Raw genomic sequence first — 12,917 nt, 5'->3', positions numbered from 1 at the left:
GCGTGGAGAAGAGTGAGAGAGGACGGAGAAGAGAGGAGGGGAAGGAGAGGAGAGAGAGGAAGGGGAGGAGAGGAAGCGATGAGGCAGAGGAAGGAGAACGAAGGGACAGGAGGAAGGAGAAAGGAGAGCGGAAGGAGGGAAGCGAGGAAGGAGAGGGGAAAGAAGCGAGAGGAGGAGGGCGAGAAGAGAAGGGGGAAGGGGGGTGGGAGCGGAGAGATAGGAATGAGAAGAGGGGGAAGAAGAAGGAGAGGAAAGAGGAGGAGCGAAGGGAAGGGGAAGGAGAGGGGAGGGGTAGGAGAGAAGGGGATGGGGAAGGGAGGGAGGAAAGGGGAAGGGAGGGGAAAAGAAGGGGGGGAAAGCGAAGGGGGGGGAAGAGAGAGGGGCGGGCAAAAGAGAGGGGGGGCGGGCGAGAGGGGGGAGGGGGGAGGAAGAAGCTGCAGTGCAGGGGATGGGAAAAGAGAGGGCGGTGGGGCGGAAGAACAGGCGGAGGGAAGAGAAGAGAGGGGCTGAGGGAGAAGAAAAGAAGGGGAGGCGGGGGGGGAGAGAGGAAGAAAGGAGGGCGAGAGAGAAGAAGGGGACGGCGGGGCAGAGAGGAAGAAGGGCAGGCGAGGAGACGAGCGGAAGAAGGGAAGGGGAGAGAGGAAGAAGGGGAGGGAGAGAACTGAGGAAGAAGGGGAAGGGGAGACCCGAGGACGATGGGAGGAGAGATGGGGAGAAGGGGAGGAGAGAGCAGAGCGGAAGCGGGGAGGGAGGGAGAGGATGAAGGGGAGGGATAGAGAGGAAAGGGGCGGGGAGGCAAGGACGAAGGGGAGGGAGAGAGGGGAGAAGGGGAGGGGGAGAGGAGGGGCAGGGAGGGAGAAGAGGAAGAAGGGAGGGGGCGAGAGGAAGAAGGGGAGGGGGAGCGAGGCAGAAGGGGCAGGGCGAGAGGGGCCGAAGGGGAGGGGGAGCGCGGAACGCCGGGAGGGCTGAGACTGCAGGCCGAAGGGGAGGGGCGCGGGGGAGGGGGAGGGCGCGGGACGGCGTCGACGGCGGGGGCGGCCTGGGTGGCGGCGGCGGGCGAGCGGGATTTTGGGGGAGGGGAGGGCGGGCCGAGCGGATAAGGCGATGTTTTCCTTTTTTTATTATTTTTTTCCCTTTGCCGACTGCCAGCATGTGACGCAGTCGGCAAAGGTCTATTATTTTTTTTTTCAAAAATTTTTTTTTTTAATTTTTTTTAAAAAATACTTTGCCGACTGCTCTGCTCCCTGGCAGTCGGCAAAGGTTATTTTTGATTTTTTTCTCAGAAATTCTTTGCCGACTGCCATCCTCCCTGGCAGTGGGCAAAGGCTCTTTGCCAACTGCCACTGATGGCAGTCGGCAAAGAATTAATTTTTTTTTTCGATTTTCGATCCCAGTTTTTTTGTGTTGCCTTGCTACAGTAAGTACATGATATATTCCAAGTTTGGGGTCATTTCGATTTATTTTGCTATATTCCGTAGATTTTTTCTGTTTCTTTGATTTTTTCCGACAGCTCCAGATTTGAACTGCAGGTACATGAAATAATGGAATCCGGCCATTCAGAAAATGATATTCATGATGTTTGGAGCATGTTGAGGCCGTGTGCAGGGCCTCACGTGAAATTTCGACCGTGTTGGTGTCGGAACACGCCGAGCCACGCGCGTGAAAAGTGTTTTTAAATTTTATAAAATCGAAACGGAGTCCGAAAATGACGAAACTTGACGACGTGTCTTGTCATCGCATGCGGAGGCTGTGATAAAAATTTGAGAAAGTTTCGAGCAAGTGGCGACGTCGGGTGGCTAAAACCTGGACATCTCCACATGTGACGTCGCCACTTGCTCGAAACTTTCTCAAATTTTTATCACAGCCTCCGCATGCGATGACAAGACACGTCGTCAAGTTTCGTCATTTTCGGACTCCGTTTCGATTTTATAAAATTTAAAAACACTTTTCACGCGCGTGGCTCGGCGTGTTCCGACACCAACACGGTCGAAATTTCACGTGAGGCCCTGCACACGGCCTCAACATGCTCCAAACATCATGAATATCATTTTCTGAATGGCCGGATTCCATTATTTCATGTACCTGCAGTTCAAATCTGGAGCTGTCGGAAAAAATCAAAGAAACAGAAAAAATCTACGGAATATAGCAAAATAAATCAAAATGACCCCAAACTTGGAATATATCATGTACTTACTGTATCAAGGCAACACAAAAAAACTGGGATCGAAAATCGAAAAAAAAAATTAATTCTTTGCCGACTGCCATCAGTGGCAGTTGGCAAAGAGCCTTTGCCCACTGCCAGGGAGGATGGCAGTCGGCAAAGCCTGCGCCTTTGCCGACTGCTGACGGAGTGGCAGTCGGCAAAGGTGACGGCGTGGATGGCGTCACTCATGGCCTGCCTTTGCCGACTGCAATTCTTTGCCAACTGCCTGGCAGTCGGCAAAGCCATGGCTTTGCCAACTGCCTGGCAGTCGGCAAATCCAGGCAGTCGGCAAATCCTGCTTTGCCGACTGCAGGAAATTCCAGTTGGCAAAGGGACCTCTTTGCCGAGTGTCGAAAAAAAACAGTTGGCAAATAAAATTGCAGTCGGCAAAGAGCCAGTTTTCTGTAGTCATCCTGCAGAACCGGCTGGTTCGCTCCGGACTCCGGGCACCGTCAAGGCCGCTGCTCCTACAAACCGGCCCAGCAGCCAACACTGAAGCGTCGGCGCGAGGTTGCAGGAAGTTATTGGCGCGCGCGTTGCCGGCGCGCGTTGTTACGGTCCGATGATCGGACCCTAACACGCCCCGGGTATTTCCTCTGGTTGTAAAGCAGACATGTATTTATTTGTCAATTTTTTTAGAAACATGTATTTATTTGTTATTAGTTTTTTTGAGAGAAATTTATTTGTTATTAGTACAACTGTAGAGTGAAGATACACGCATTCTCGACATCCTGGGCCCATCTGTTGGCATCTCGGGTGGCCCCGGCCTCCAGCATAGAGTTTCCCAAGGACACGGGAAAAGACAACCGGGACATTGAACCGACGCCCTCTGCAGCTGTGCAGCAAAACCCTAGCGTCATATCTCTCTACGTGAGTCCACGGCCATGGCGGCGTCGACGGTGCCAGAAGGAAGGAAGACGACGTCGAGTTGCACCCCAGAGATTGAGCAATGCTCCCACGTGTTTGAGATCCACGGGTACAAACTCCACGAGGGCCTCGGCGTCGCCAGAGCCCTCTGCTCGGCTGCCTCCGCCGTCGGCGGCTACGAGTGGACCATCTCCTACTACTCCGACGGGTACTGGGGGCAAGAATCGAGTGGGTATGCCTCCGTATTCGTCGACTTCAGGAGCAACAAAGCCTGCCCTAAAGGGGCTAAGGTGAGGGCTTTCGTCCGCTTCGGTGTCGTCGACCCGGCCACCGGCGCGTGCGAGTACATCACCCGCGGCTTCCACATTAAGCACACCGTGCTGGACCCTACTATTGCAAGCCATTCCTGGGGCTTTGGAAAGTTCATCAAGAAGCTGCATGTTGTGTACCCGAAGTACCTCACGTTCGATGATCGCCTCACCATCGTGTGCAACCTTAGTGTTGTGGTGGGCGATCGGGTGTCGGGACCGGAGACGACAGCATGCGAGAATGAGATCATCGAGGTGCCCCCATCGAACTTGTCAGATAATCTTGGGAAGCTGCTGGACACGAAGGAGGGGGTGGACGTGACATTCCAGGTTAAAGGAGTGGTTTTCCACGCCCACAAGGTTGTTCTTGCAGCCAGGTCGCCGGTCTTCAAGGCAGAGCGCTTTATGGGCTCATCGGTGAGAGGAAGACCAGGCATGGCCACATAACCATCCAAGATATGGAGCCCGGTGTTTTCAAGGCATTGCTTCACTTCATCTACACCGACTCACTCTCACTACCAGCTGCCAACGATGATTGTGATCTTGATGATGAGGGAGTCACTACTGGAAACAGAGACTTTGCCGAGTGTAAATTTCTTTGCCGAGTGTCAAAAATCGGACACTCGGCAAAGTCCTTCTTTGCCGAGTGCTGCACTCAGCAAAGAATTGCACTCGGCAAAGATTTCTTTGCCGAGTGCCGGGCACTTGGCAAACACAGGCACTCGGCAAAGGACTTCTTTGCCGAGCGCCAAACTCTCGGCAAAATATATACACTCGGCATAGGCTGCCCGTGAAACGGCGCCGTGCCACGTTCTTCTTTGCCGAGCGCCTGCGGTTAGGCACTCGGCAAAGAATTTTTTTTAATTTCTTTGCCGAGTGCCCCAGATCTGGCACTCGGCAAAGATTTATTTTTATTTTTTTAAAATTCTTTGCCGAGCGTCTCAGATCTGGCGCTCGGCAAATAAAATTTTTTTATTTTTAAAATACTTTGCCGAGTGCTCCCTGGACGGCGCTCGGCAAAGATTTAAATTTTTTTTTTAATTATTTCTTTGCCGAGTGCTCCTGTGTATGCACTCGGCAAAGAGAAAATTTTAAAAAAAAAATTAAAACATTCTTTGCCGAGTGCCTGATGGCTGGCACTCGGCAAAGACACCCTTTGCCGAGTGCCATGCCCCGGCACTCGGCAAAGTTTTTTTGTTTTTTTTTTGTTTTTGGCCTCCAATTTTTTTGTGCAGCCTTTTTAAAGCACCAGGAACTCCTAGTTACAATTTGGAGATTTTTTGTGGCTTTTTGTTATATTTAGTTACTTTATTTCGTTTACTTGAATTTTTCCGGAAATTAGAAATTTGAACTGCACGTGGTACGAATAATGGAGTTTAATGATTCGAAAATTGATAGTCATGTTAGTGTGTGTTATGAGAGGCCGTATCCAGGAACGGACCCGAAATTTCAGACATCTCGTTCACGAAACATGTCCGCGAAATTGCGTGTGAAGTGTTTATAAATTCTATAAAATGCAAACGAAGTCCGAAAATCATGAAACATGTTGAGATGTCGTGATATCATATGTGGAGGCTATGATAAAAATTTCAGAAGATTTCGTGCACGTTGTCACGTACGATGCTTACAAATCAGGACATCTCCACATGTGATATCAGAGTAGGAAACGAATTGATGTTACCAGTCCTTCACTGAAATAGGTGAGGTTGCCTGCGCTTGTTTGGATCTCACAGTAGGAAACGAATTGATGTTACCAGTCCTTCACTGAAATAGGAAAGCTGGGCAGATGTCTGGTTAAATTCCATCGCAGGGATGCACCCTTTGTGGTTCTTACTTACGTATAAGATGGCATCCTCCCTGTCTCTTGATGCACACAAGATTTAATGGTACAATAGGATAACTTGCATGATTCATACTTCGAAATATGCAGTTCCACTTTCATAAAATAATTCTGGATGTAGATTTTACTATTTCAGCCTATGTACCCTGCTTTATTTGCTCCTGTTTACTAATTATTCAAAATGAGGGCGTTTGTTGATTGACCATGTAAATTTATTATTTTATAAATTTGGATATTATACATATTATTGTGGGCACATTAGGAGTTGTCGAATCTCTCTAGATCATATGTTTCTTGCATACATCTGAGGGTGAACTATTTTACGTCGATCTGAGCATGCCATCTTTAGTTCAGACAAGGGAATAGTTAATTTAGCATGAACTGTGATGATTTGAGTAGACAAATGATTCAAAGTTGGATGCATTACTGCTACTGGCACACACACAGTGTACTCACATGGTTGAGTTAATTCTTTGTCATTATTGCTTAAATAGTTCACCCATGTAATACCTAATGGTTGTCCCGTTGCAAAGCACGGGCACAACCCTATATGGGTAGTTCTAATGCATAGTGTTTTCAATGCTCAGGAAACTATAAATATGATGTAGACCTTGCTAAGTAGCTGGTGAACTCATTTTCTAGGAGAACACTGCGACACGTTGAGAGGTATAGGACTACTAGGGCCTCTGATATTTCTTTTCCTTTATTTTTATGAAGTGTTTCCACTTAATTTCTAAACCATTTATTGACAGATGTCTGATGTTATATTGAAAAGTTCAGTCCGTACACAATCTAAAATTTATATTTGGGACGGTGAAGGTACATTTGCTGATTCAGCATTGATTTAACCATGTGTCTAACACAACTGTATATTGTGCTCATGAAGGGTGGCTTCTAAAGACCACGCTGAATTCTACTTGCAGACATTTGGTAGACATTTGCAGATAGGGTAAATAACTCATCCTTTGTCACATAGCTGCAGTATGCGACAAGTATCATGTAAAATTTATACTGTCTAATTGCTATCTGTTTCATGGCTAAGAAATCAGAAGTGTGAACTGCTATGGGACAGATAGGCCTGATCTTTGGTTGGATTTGGAGCTAAAATATGCGAGGACTTGTGATCTTTCTGAAGACATTTTAAATTGTGATTTTAGCGATTTGATCAGTTAACTTATCTCCATAATTCGCATTAGCACTGCTTGTACTGTACTGATATATATATATATATATATATATATATATATATATATATATATATATATATATATATAGTCAGTGGCATGTTATTTTGATGTTATGCTGCTTTTGCCGTGTAGCATCCAACATATATGTTTAACCTATGCTAAAAATTCCTTTCCTTGTTTATTGGTCACAAAATTGATCCCCTCATTTCTTATTCGGTCAAGTGGTGTATTTGTGGGCAGTAACTTCAAGGTTTTTGTTGATGCATTGGAAAATTAGGTGTAATATATAGGCACTATGTGTTCCGGGTTGTGCCAGTGTTATCAAACACTGACCTGAAAAAAGGAACTGTTTACAATAAACTTCCAAATCTGGAGCCAAGAGCCAAAGTTTCCTAAAATTTTATGGAGAATGGTAAAAAATACAGAAGTCTTTGCTCTTCTCTTATCTTATACTGTTTGCGCCGGGTGAACAATCATCATCTAACCAGATTCTTAGTAAGAACACTTGTGATTTTTCCGTTTCCATAAAAATATGAAGAATGAAGATGGATCTAGCTAAGAACGGAATGTTGCAGTTATCTTGCTCAAAATATCATTTTATTGGTAATATAGTATCACACGTTTAAACCTAATAAATTACAGTAGTATTATTTTTTTCCCCATTGCAAGGCATGGGCATGGCCCTGATAAAGAGAAAGAAGAAAAGAAGGAATCAAGCAATGCAATGGACACTTAGACAGAACTACCTTCTTCCTATATGTTAAAAAAACTACTTTCTTCTTGTTGTTAATACGTATTTTTAAGATTCTCGTAGCAACGCAGGCATAGCAGCACGATCCGCTGTTCTATTCTAGGCATGCGGACTGCAAGCCCATCCTGCAGAACCGGCTGGTTCGCTCCGGACTCCGGGCACCGTCAAGGCCGCTGCTCCTACAAACCGGCCCAGCAGCCAACACTGAAGCGTCGGCGCGAGGTTGCAGGAAGTTATTGGCGCGCGCGTTGCCGGCGCGCGTTGTTACGGTCCGATGATCGGACCCTAACACGCCCCGGGTATTTCCTCTGGTTGTAAAGCAGACATGTATTTATTTGTCAATTTTTTTAGAAACATGTATTTATTTGTTATTAGTTTTTTTGAGAGAAATTTATTTGTTATTAGTACAACTGTAGAGTGAAGATACACGCATTCTCGACATCCTGGGCCCATCTGTTGGCATCTCGGGTGGCCCCGGCCTCCAGCATAGAGTTTCCCAAGGACACGGGAAAAGACAACCGGGACATTGAACCGACGCCCTCTGCAGCTGTGCAGCAAAACCCTAGCGTCATATCTCTCTACGTGAGTCCACGGCCATGGCGGCGTCGACGGTGCCAGAAGGAAGGAAGACGACGTCGAGTTGCACCCCAGAGATTGAGCAATGCTCCCACGTGTTTGAGATCCACGGGTACAAACTCCACGAGGGCCTCGGCGTCGCCAGAGCCCTCTGCTCGGCTGCCTCCGCCGTCGGCGGCTACGAGTGGACCATCTCCTACTACTCCGACGGGTACTGGGGGCAAGAATCGAGTGGGTATGCCTCCGTATTCGTCGACTTCAGGAGCAACAAAGCCTGCCCTAAAGGGGCTAAGGTGAGGGCTTTCGTCCGCTTCGGTGTCGTCGACCCGGCCACCGGCGCGTGCGAGTACATCACCCGCGGCTTCCACATTAAGCACACCGTGCTGGACCCTACTATTGCAAGCCATTCCTGGGGCTTTGGAAAGTTCATCAAGAAGCTGCATGTTGTGTACCCGAAGTACCTCACGTTCGATGATCGCCTCACCATCGTGTGCAACCTTAGTGTTGTGGTGGGCGATCGGGTGTCGGGACCGGAGACGACAGCATGCGAGAATGAGATCATCGAGGTGCCCCCATCGAACTTGTCAGATAATCTTGGGAAGCTGCTGGACACGAAGGAGGGGGCGGACGTGACATTCCAGGTTAAAGGAGTGGTTTTCCACGCCCACAAGGTTGTTCTTGCAGCCAGGTCGCCGGTCTTCAAGGCAGAGCGCTTTATGGGCTCATCGGTGAGAGGAAGACCAGGCATGGCCACATAACCATCCAAGATATGGAGCCCGGTGTTTTCAAGGCATTGCTTCACTTCATCTACACCGACTCACTCTCACTACCAGCTGCCAACGATGATTGTGATCTTGATGATGAGGGAGTACGTAGTCAATCATTTGCTCGTGGCTGCAGATAGGTATGCCATGGTCGATCAGGATGGGGTTGATGTGCGAGAGTATGCTCTGCAGGAGGCTTCACGTTGAGAATGTTGCTGCCACTTTAGCTCTAGCTGACCAGCATTATTGTTGCAAGCTGAAATAAGCCTGCATTAGCTTTATCAGCTCACGAAATAGGATCAAGGATGTTATAGCAACCAAAGGATATGAGCACCTCAAAAAAGCATGCCCTTCTATTGCCATGAATTTATTGGAGGAAGCTGTTAAGTCTTCAGTGTGCTGAGGTACGGTCATCGTCGGTAAATTAGCTTAGTTTGGACTACTGAATAGTTTTGACTTCCCTTATTTTACAGCTTGCATAGATATATTTTGTGTGACGAACTCTATATATCTAGTTGTTTCAGTTGATACGAATTCCTTTTCATTTGTACAAATTTCTTCTTCAGCATATTTGACAAAGTCATGTCCCAAAAAAATCATCTACATTAATCTAATGTGCTTCTTCCGGCTTCAGTTTAGCAATAGCAAGAGCCACTTTGATGGAGATACTTTAGAGGCCAGTTTGGAGCTTTAGAGGCTTGTTAGTGGCTTAATGCAGATACTTTAGAGCCCTGTTTGGAACAGGGTGATTTGCATGAGATTTTTTAAGATTTTTTTTAGAATTACACAGTACAATCATGTATGAGCTGCGGTTTCAGCCCATAAATAAACACGAATATACTGTGCCACAACATAAAAAAAAAACTTGACCTGCGGGTAAGACAGCCCCCGGGTATTGAATTAAGAAGAACACCTTCTCATGTAGGTCAAGAAAACCGCTGAACCTCTGTTCTACCCATACACAGCAGCACCGTAACCAATGTGAGAACAACCACGGCCGGCCGGGCCTTAAACTGGTTGGTGGGCATGGTTCTAATGGCGGCACTAGTGAGGAGGGTCCGTGCTTGGAGGTGCCGGTCGAGAGCCATCGGGGGCACCAATGGGGAGGCCGTTGGGAAGGAGAGGGCGGTGCCGATCGAGGGCCATGGTTGGGCAGTGCAGATCGAGGGCCGTTGGGTGGACCGGCTGGTGAGGACGAGGAACGGCTAGGGAGGAGGAGGTGGGCTTCGACCGGAGAAGACGATGAGTAGCTGGGGACCCGCTCGATGTTCACGAAATGAGGAGAATGTCAACGGGCGGCTGGATCTGACCGCGGCCAAGTTCGACACGCCGGCGACGATGGTGGAAGGGCACGGCAACGACCTTGCTTGTGGCGGCAGCTGGGGAATTTCCGCGCACAGGCTCAGGCCGGCGAGCACGGAGGGTGGAAATGACCCAAAAGATTTTCGGGTAGCTATCGCTTGGGTCAACGGAAGTGGGTAGTGGGAGGGAAAAAGGAGGGGCCCAACAAAGTTTGCTGGCCTTGTAGGTAGTCTGCTTGAGTGGGTGTTTTTTTTTTTGCCTCCACTGCTCAAAAATAAGATAGTTTGTTGGAGATGCTAGGATGGCTGCGGAGCTAGAAGGTCTTTTGCGCTGCCCGTCCTCGCTCCGCTGCAGTTAATATAATTGAAGGTCGCGATTTTTAAGGTACTAACTGTCATTGGAAGTCCAGTGTCTTTTGTCCTTGCGTCATGCATGGCAGCTTAAAGTTTCCGAATCTCTTCTGAAAACCCAAATCTTGAAAGATGAAATCCACATTGGTAGTTTGTAATTCGAATCGACAAGATTCGAGATGAATGGAAGGACCCGTCAAGTCACATGAGTGGCATGGTCTGTCAACGAAAACGCGTGGTTGCGTGGGTTGATTTGCTTGCCTCACTTCCCCAGGTCGTGCTTCACAGTTTCCGTAGGCTCTGCATCTACTCAACCTGCTCCTGCTCGTTAGTAAAACATTTTGTTTGAGCAATGCTCGTTAGTAACAACTCGGCTTCCTCGGAAGCCCACTCCCCAATCCACGTTACGTTGGCGTTGAGGGCACCAAGGGGCGAGTGAGCCCAATGGGCTTTTTTTTATCAAGGGAGGCCCACCTACTCAGGCACATTCAATTTGTAGTTGAAAACCTACTGCTCCCTCCGTCCCAGAAGGAAAGTCGTTATGTGATGTGTGCAGGTCAATTTTTTTTAAATTTAACTAGTTTATAGAAAATGCGTGCAGCATTTATATCTTCAAATAAGTTTATTATAAAAGTATATTCAAGACCAAGAGGGAGCACAAAAGGGGACGGAGAACCCCCAGCCCCCGCGTCGCTCTCTCAGAGTGTGACTTGGGCGGCGCCACCCCCTCCTAACCCCGAGCTCCTCCCTCAGCTCTCCATCCCCGGCCACCGTCGGAGCCCGATGCCGGCGGTCCGGCCGAAGGCAAGGACGGCGGTGGCTGGGACTTTCTCCCCTCCCTTCCTCCTCTATCTTCCCTCCCTCCCGGTGCTCCTATGGTGGGTCGTGGCTAGGGGGCGGCAGCCGGCAGCCGGATCTCTGGCCTGCTGCGCCGGATCCGGTGTCCCCTCGGCCAGATCCGATCGGCTGGGGTGCAGATCCGCGGTGGAGGCACATGCTCTCCCTCCTCCCTGTCTCCAGCCGATCTCCACCAAACCCTAGCCCTGACCTAACCGTCGACGGGTGGGCCGGACGGAGACGGAGTCGTAGCTACGGTGACGTAGTGGTGCGGTAGTCGTGTTGGTCCCTGGTCATCGGTGCTGTGTGCGCGGAAGCGGTGGTGGTGCGGTTTCTTCGGCGATGTCGTGGTGGAGTGGCCGGCCGTGGCTTTGGCCAGGTGTGCTCCAGCGATGCCAGGCCATGGTGAGGTTGCAGTTCCGCCTCTGCCGATGTTGGTTCTGTATGTCCCTAGGCCGGAGCTGCTCCGGTGGTGCTCGCTGGCGATGGTTGATGTGGGGCCAATGTAGAACGACAGCTCGGCGCGGAGGTTGCTGGAGGCCTTGCGCGGCGTGGTTGAAGCGGGGCTTGCTCGGCAGGGGTTGGGACGACGGTGGGCTGGGCGACTAGGGCTTCTTCTGATCCTGGCCCTCTTATCCCCGTCATCTGCCTTTCTCCTTCCTCGGGCTGGATCCCATGACGGAGCTGGCCGGATCTGCGTGCTGCTAGCCGGTTTTGCCGGTTCCGGCAGGGGCGGACTCCCCGACGGGCTTCTCCCGACACTTCTCCTGGACGGCGTCCCTAGGGGCTGCGGTCGGGCGGGGCTGCTGTTGAACCATTGCCGTAGGGTCTCTAGCGGCAACGGTGTGGAGTTTGCTTGAGGTAGGGGTGAAAGCTTTGGACGACGACGATGACTGCAGACGTCATTTCCTTCTTGGAGGCGTCCTTCGCCCTACCTCTACTCTTGCCATGCTGGATGTTGTAGGTAAAAACCTTCCTTTGGTGGGCTACCTTGTCGGTGCTTGTTAGTGTCATTTCCTCCTTGGAGGCATTGTTAGGCTTTTCAGTTCCACGGTTGCTCATGGTGGTGCCCCAAATCGCTCGGTAGGTCATTGTTTTTCTTCAGCCCTTATAGTTGTTAGTTGAGTTGTTAGTGGGGTCAGTTCGACCAAGTTGGAGCAAGTAGTGGTGTGAGTTGTGATAGTTGCTCCGGAGTTGTACCAAAGTTGTGTAAGTTGAGTGGTGCACTCTCCTCAGTTGTATAGTTTTTGGGCCTAGTTTCCATTAAAAACTAGATGGGCACTTGCCTTTTTTCTTTCTTCATCTAATAGAAATTGTAGCAAAGCTTTTGCCGTCCTTTCTAAAAAAATGAAAGTATATTCAACGATCTATCTAATGATATAAATTATGTATTATAAATATTAATATTCTTTTATATATAATTGGTCAAAGTTAAAAAAAAGTTGATTTCTCAGGAAGCGAGAACGACTTCTATTTTGGGATGGTCCTACGGTTCTTCCTCACCATTTTAACTGGAATTTTGATCCTCTAAGAAAAACCCAATTGAAAGCTTGATGAAAAATTTCTTATTCATCTCCTTGAACTGGTTTGTAGCCCCATCCTAATTCTAACTTCTCTGACTTCAATCAAATTTAAGAAATGAAGCATGCAAGGTCAGGAACTGACCAACACTCCAAGTCTCCAACAGTAATAGCAGTTCTTAATGGTACATGTTCACAAACTACAAGCAAAGCACGTACTCCTTCCATATTAGTAATTCAAGTCGTTTTGATAGCGATACGGTCTCCAAAGCATAACTTTGAATTCTTATTTTTATAAAAATATTTATTGGAAAGTGATATATGTATATTTTTGTGAAAGTACTTTTCAAAACAAATCTATTCATATGGTTTTCACATTTGCAAACTCAACAACTTAAAAATTATTCAAAAT

General features: G+C 48.4%; 2 protein-coding genes across 2 annotated transcripts; both read left to right on the top strand.

Annotated features, from left to right (window-relative positions):
* The first annotated feature begins 3,087 nt into the window (after positions 1–3,087).
* LOC136468988 (BTB/POZ and MATH domain-containing protein 4-like) lies at positions 3,088–3,825 on the top strand. Its single transcript, XM_066467360.1, has one exon. The coding sequence runs from the start codon at positions 3,088–3,090 to the stop codon at positions 3,823–3,825; it is 738 nt and encodes a 245-aa protein (XP_066323457.1).
* Positions 3,826–7,752: 3,927 nt separating this feature from the next.
* On the top strand, positions 7,753–8,490 carry LOC136468987 (BTB/POZ and MATH domain-containing protein 4-like). The gene has a single exon (XM_066467359.1). The coding sequence runs from the start codon at positions 7,753–7,755 to the stop codon at positions 8,488–8,490; it is 738 nt and encodes a 245-aa protein (XP_066323456.1).
* The last annotated feature ends 4,427 nt before the right edge of the window (positions 8,491–12,917 follow it).

This window comes from Miscanthus floridulus, chromosome 8, assembly GCF_019320115.1.
Source record: "Miscanthus floridulus cultivar M001 chromosome 8, ASM1932011v1, whole genome shotgun sequence".
Taxonomy (NCBI): domain Eukaryota; kingdom Viridiplantae; phylum Streptophyta; class Magnoliopsida; order Poales; family Poaceae; genus Miscanthus; species Miscanthus floridulus.
This window is presented reverse-complemented; position numbering and strand designations above follow the sequence as displayed.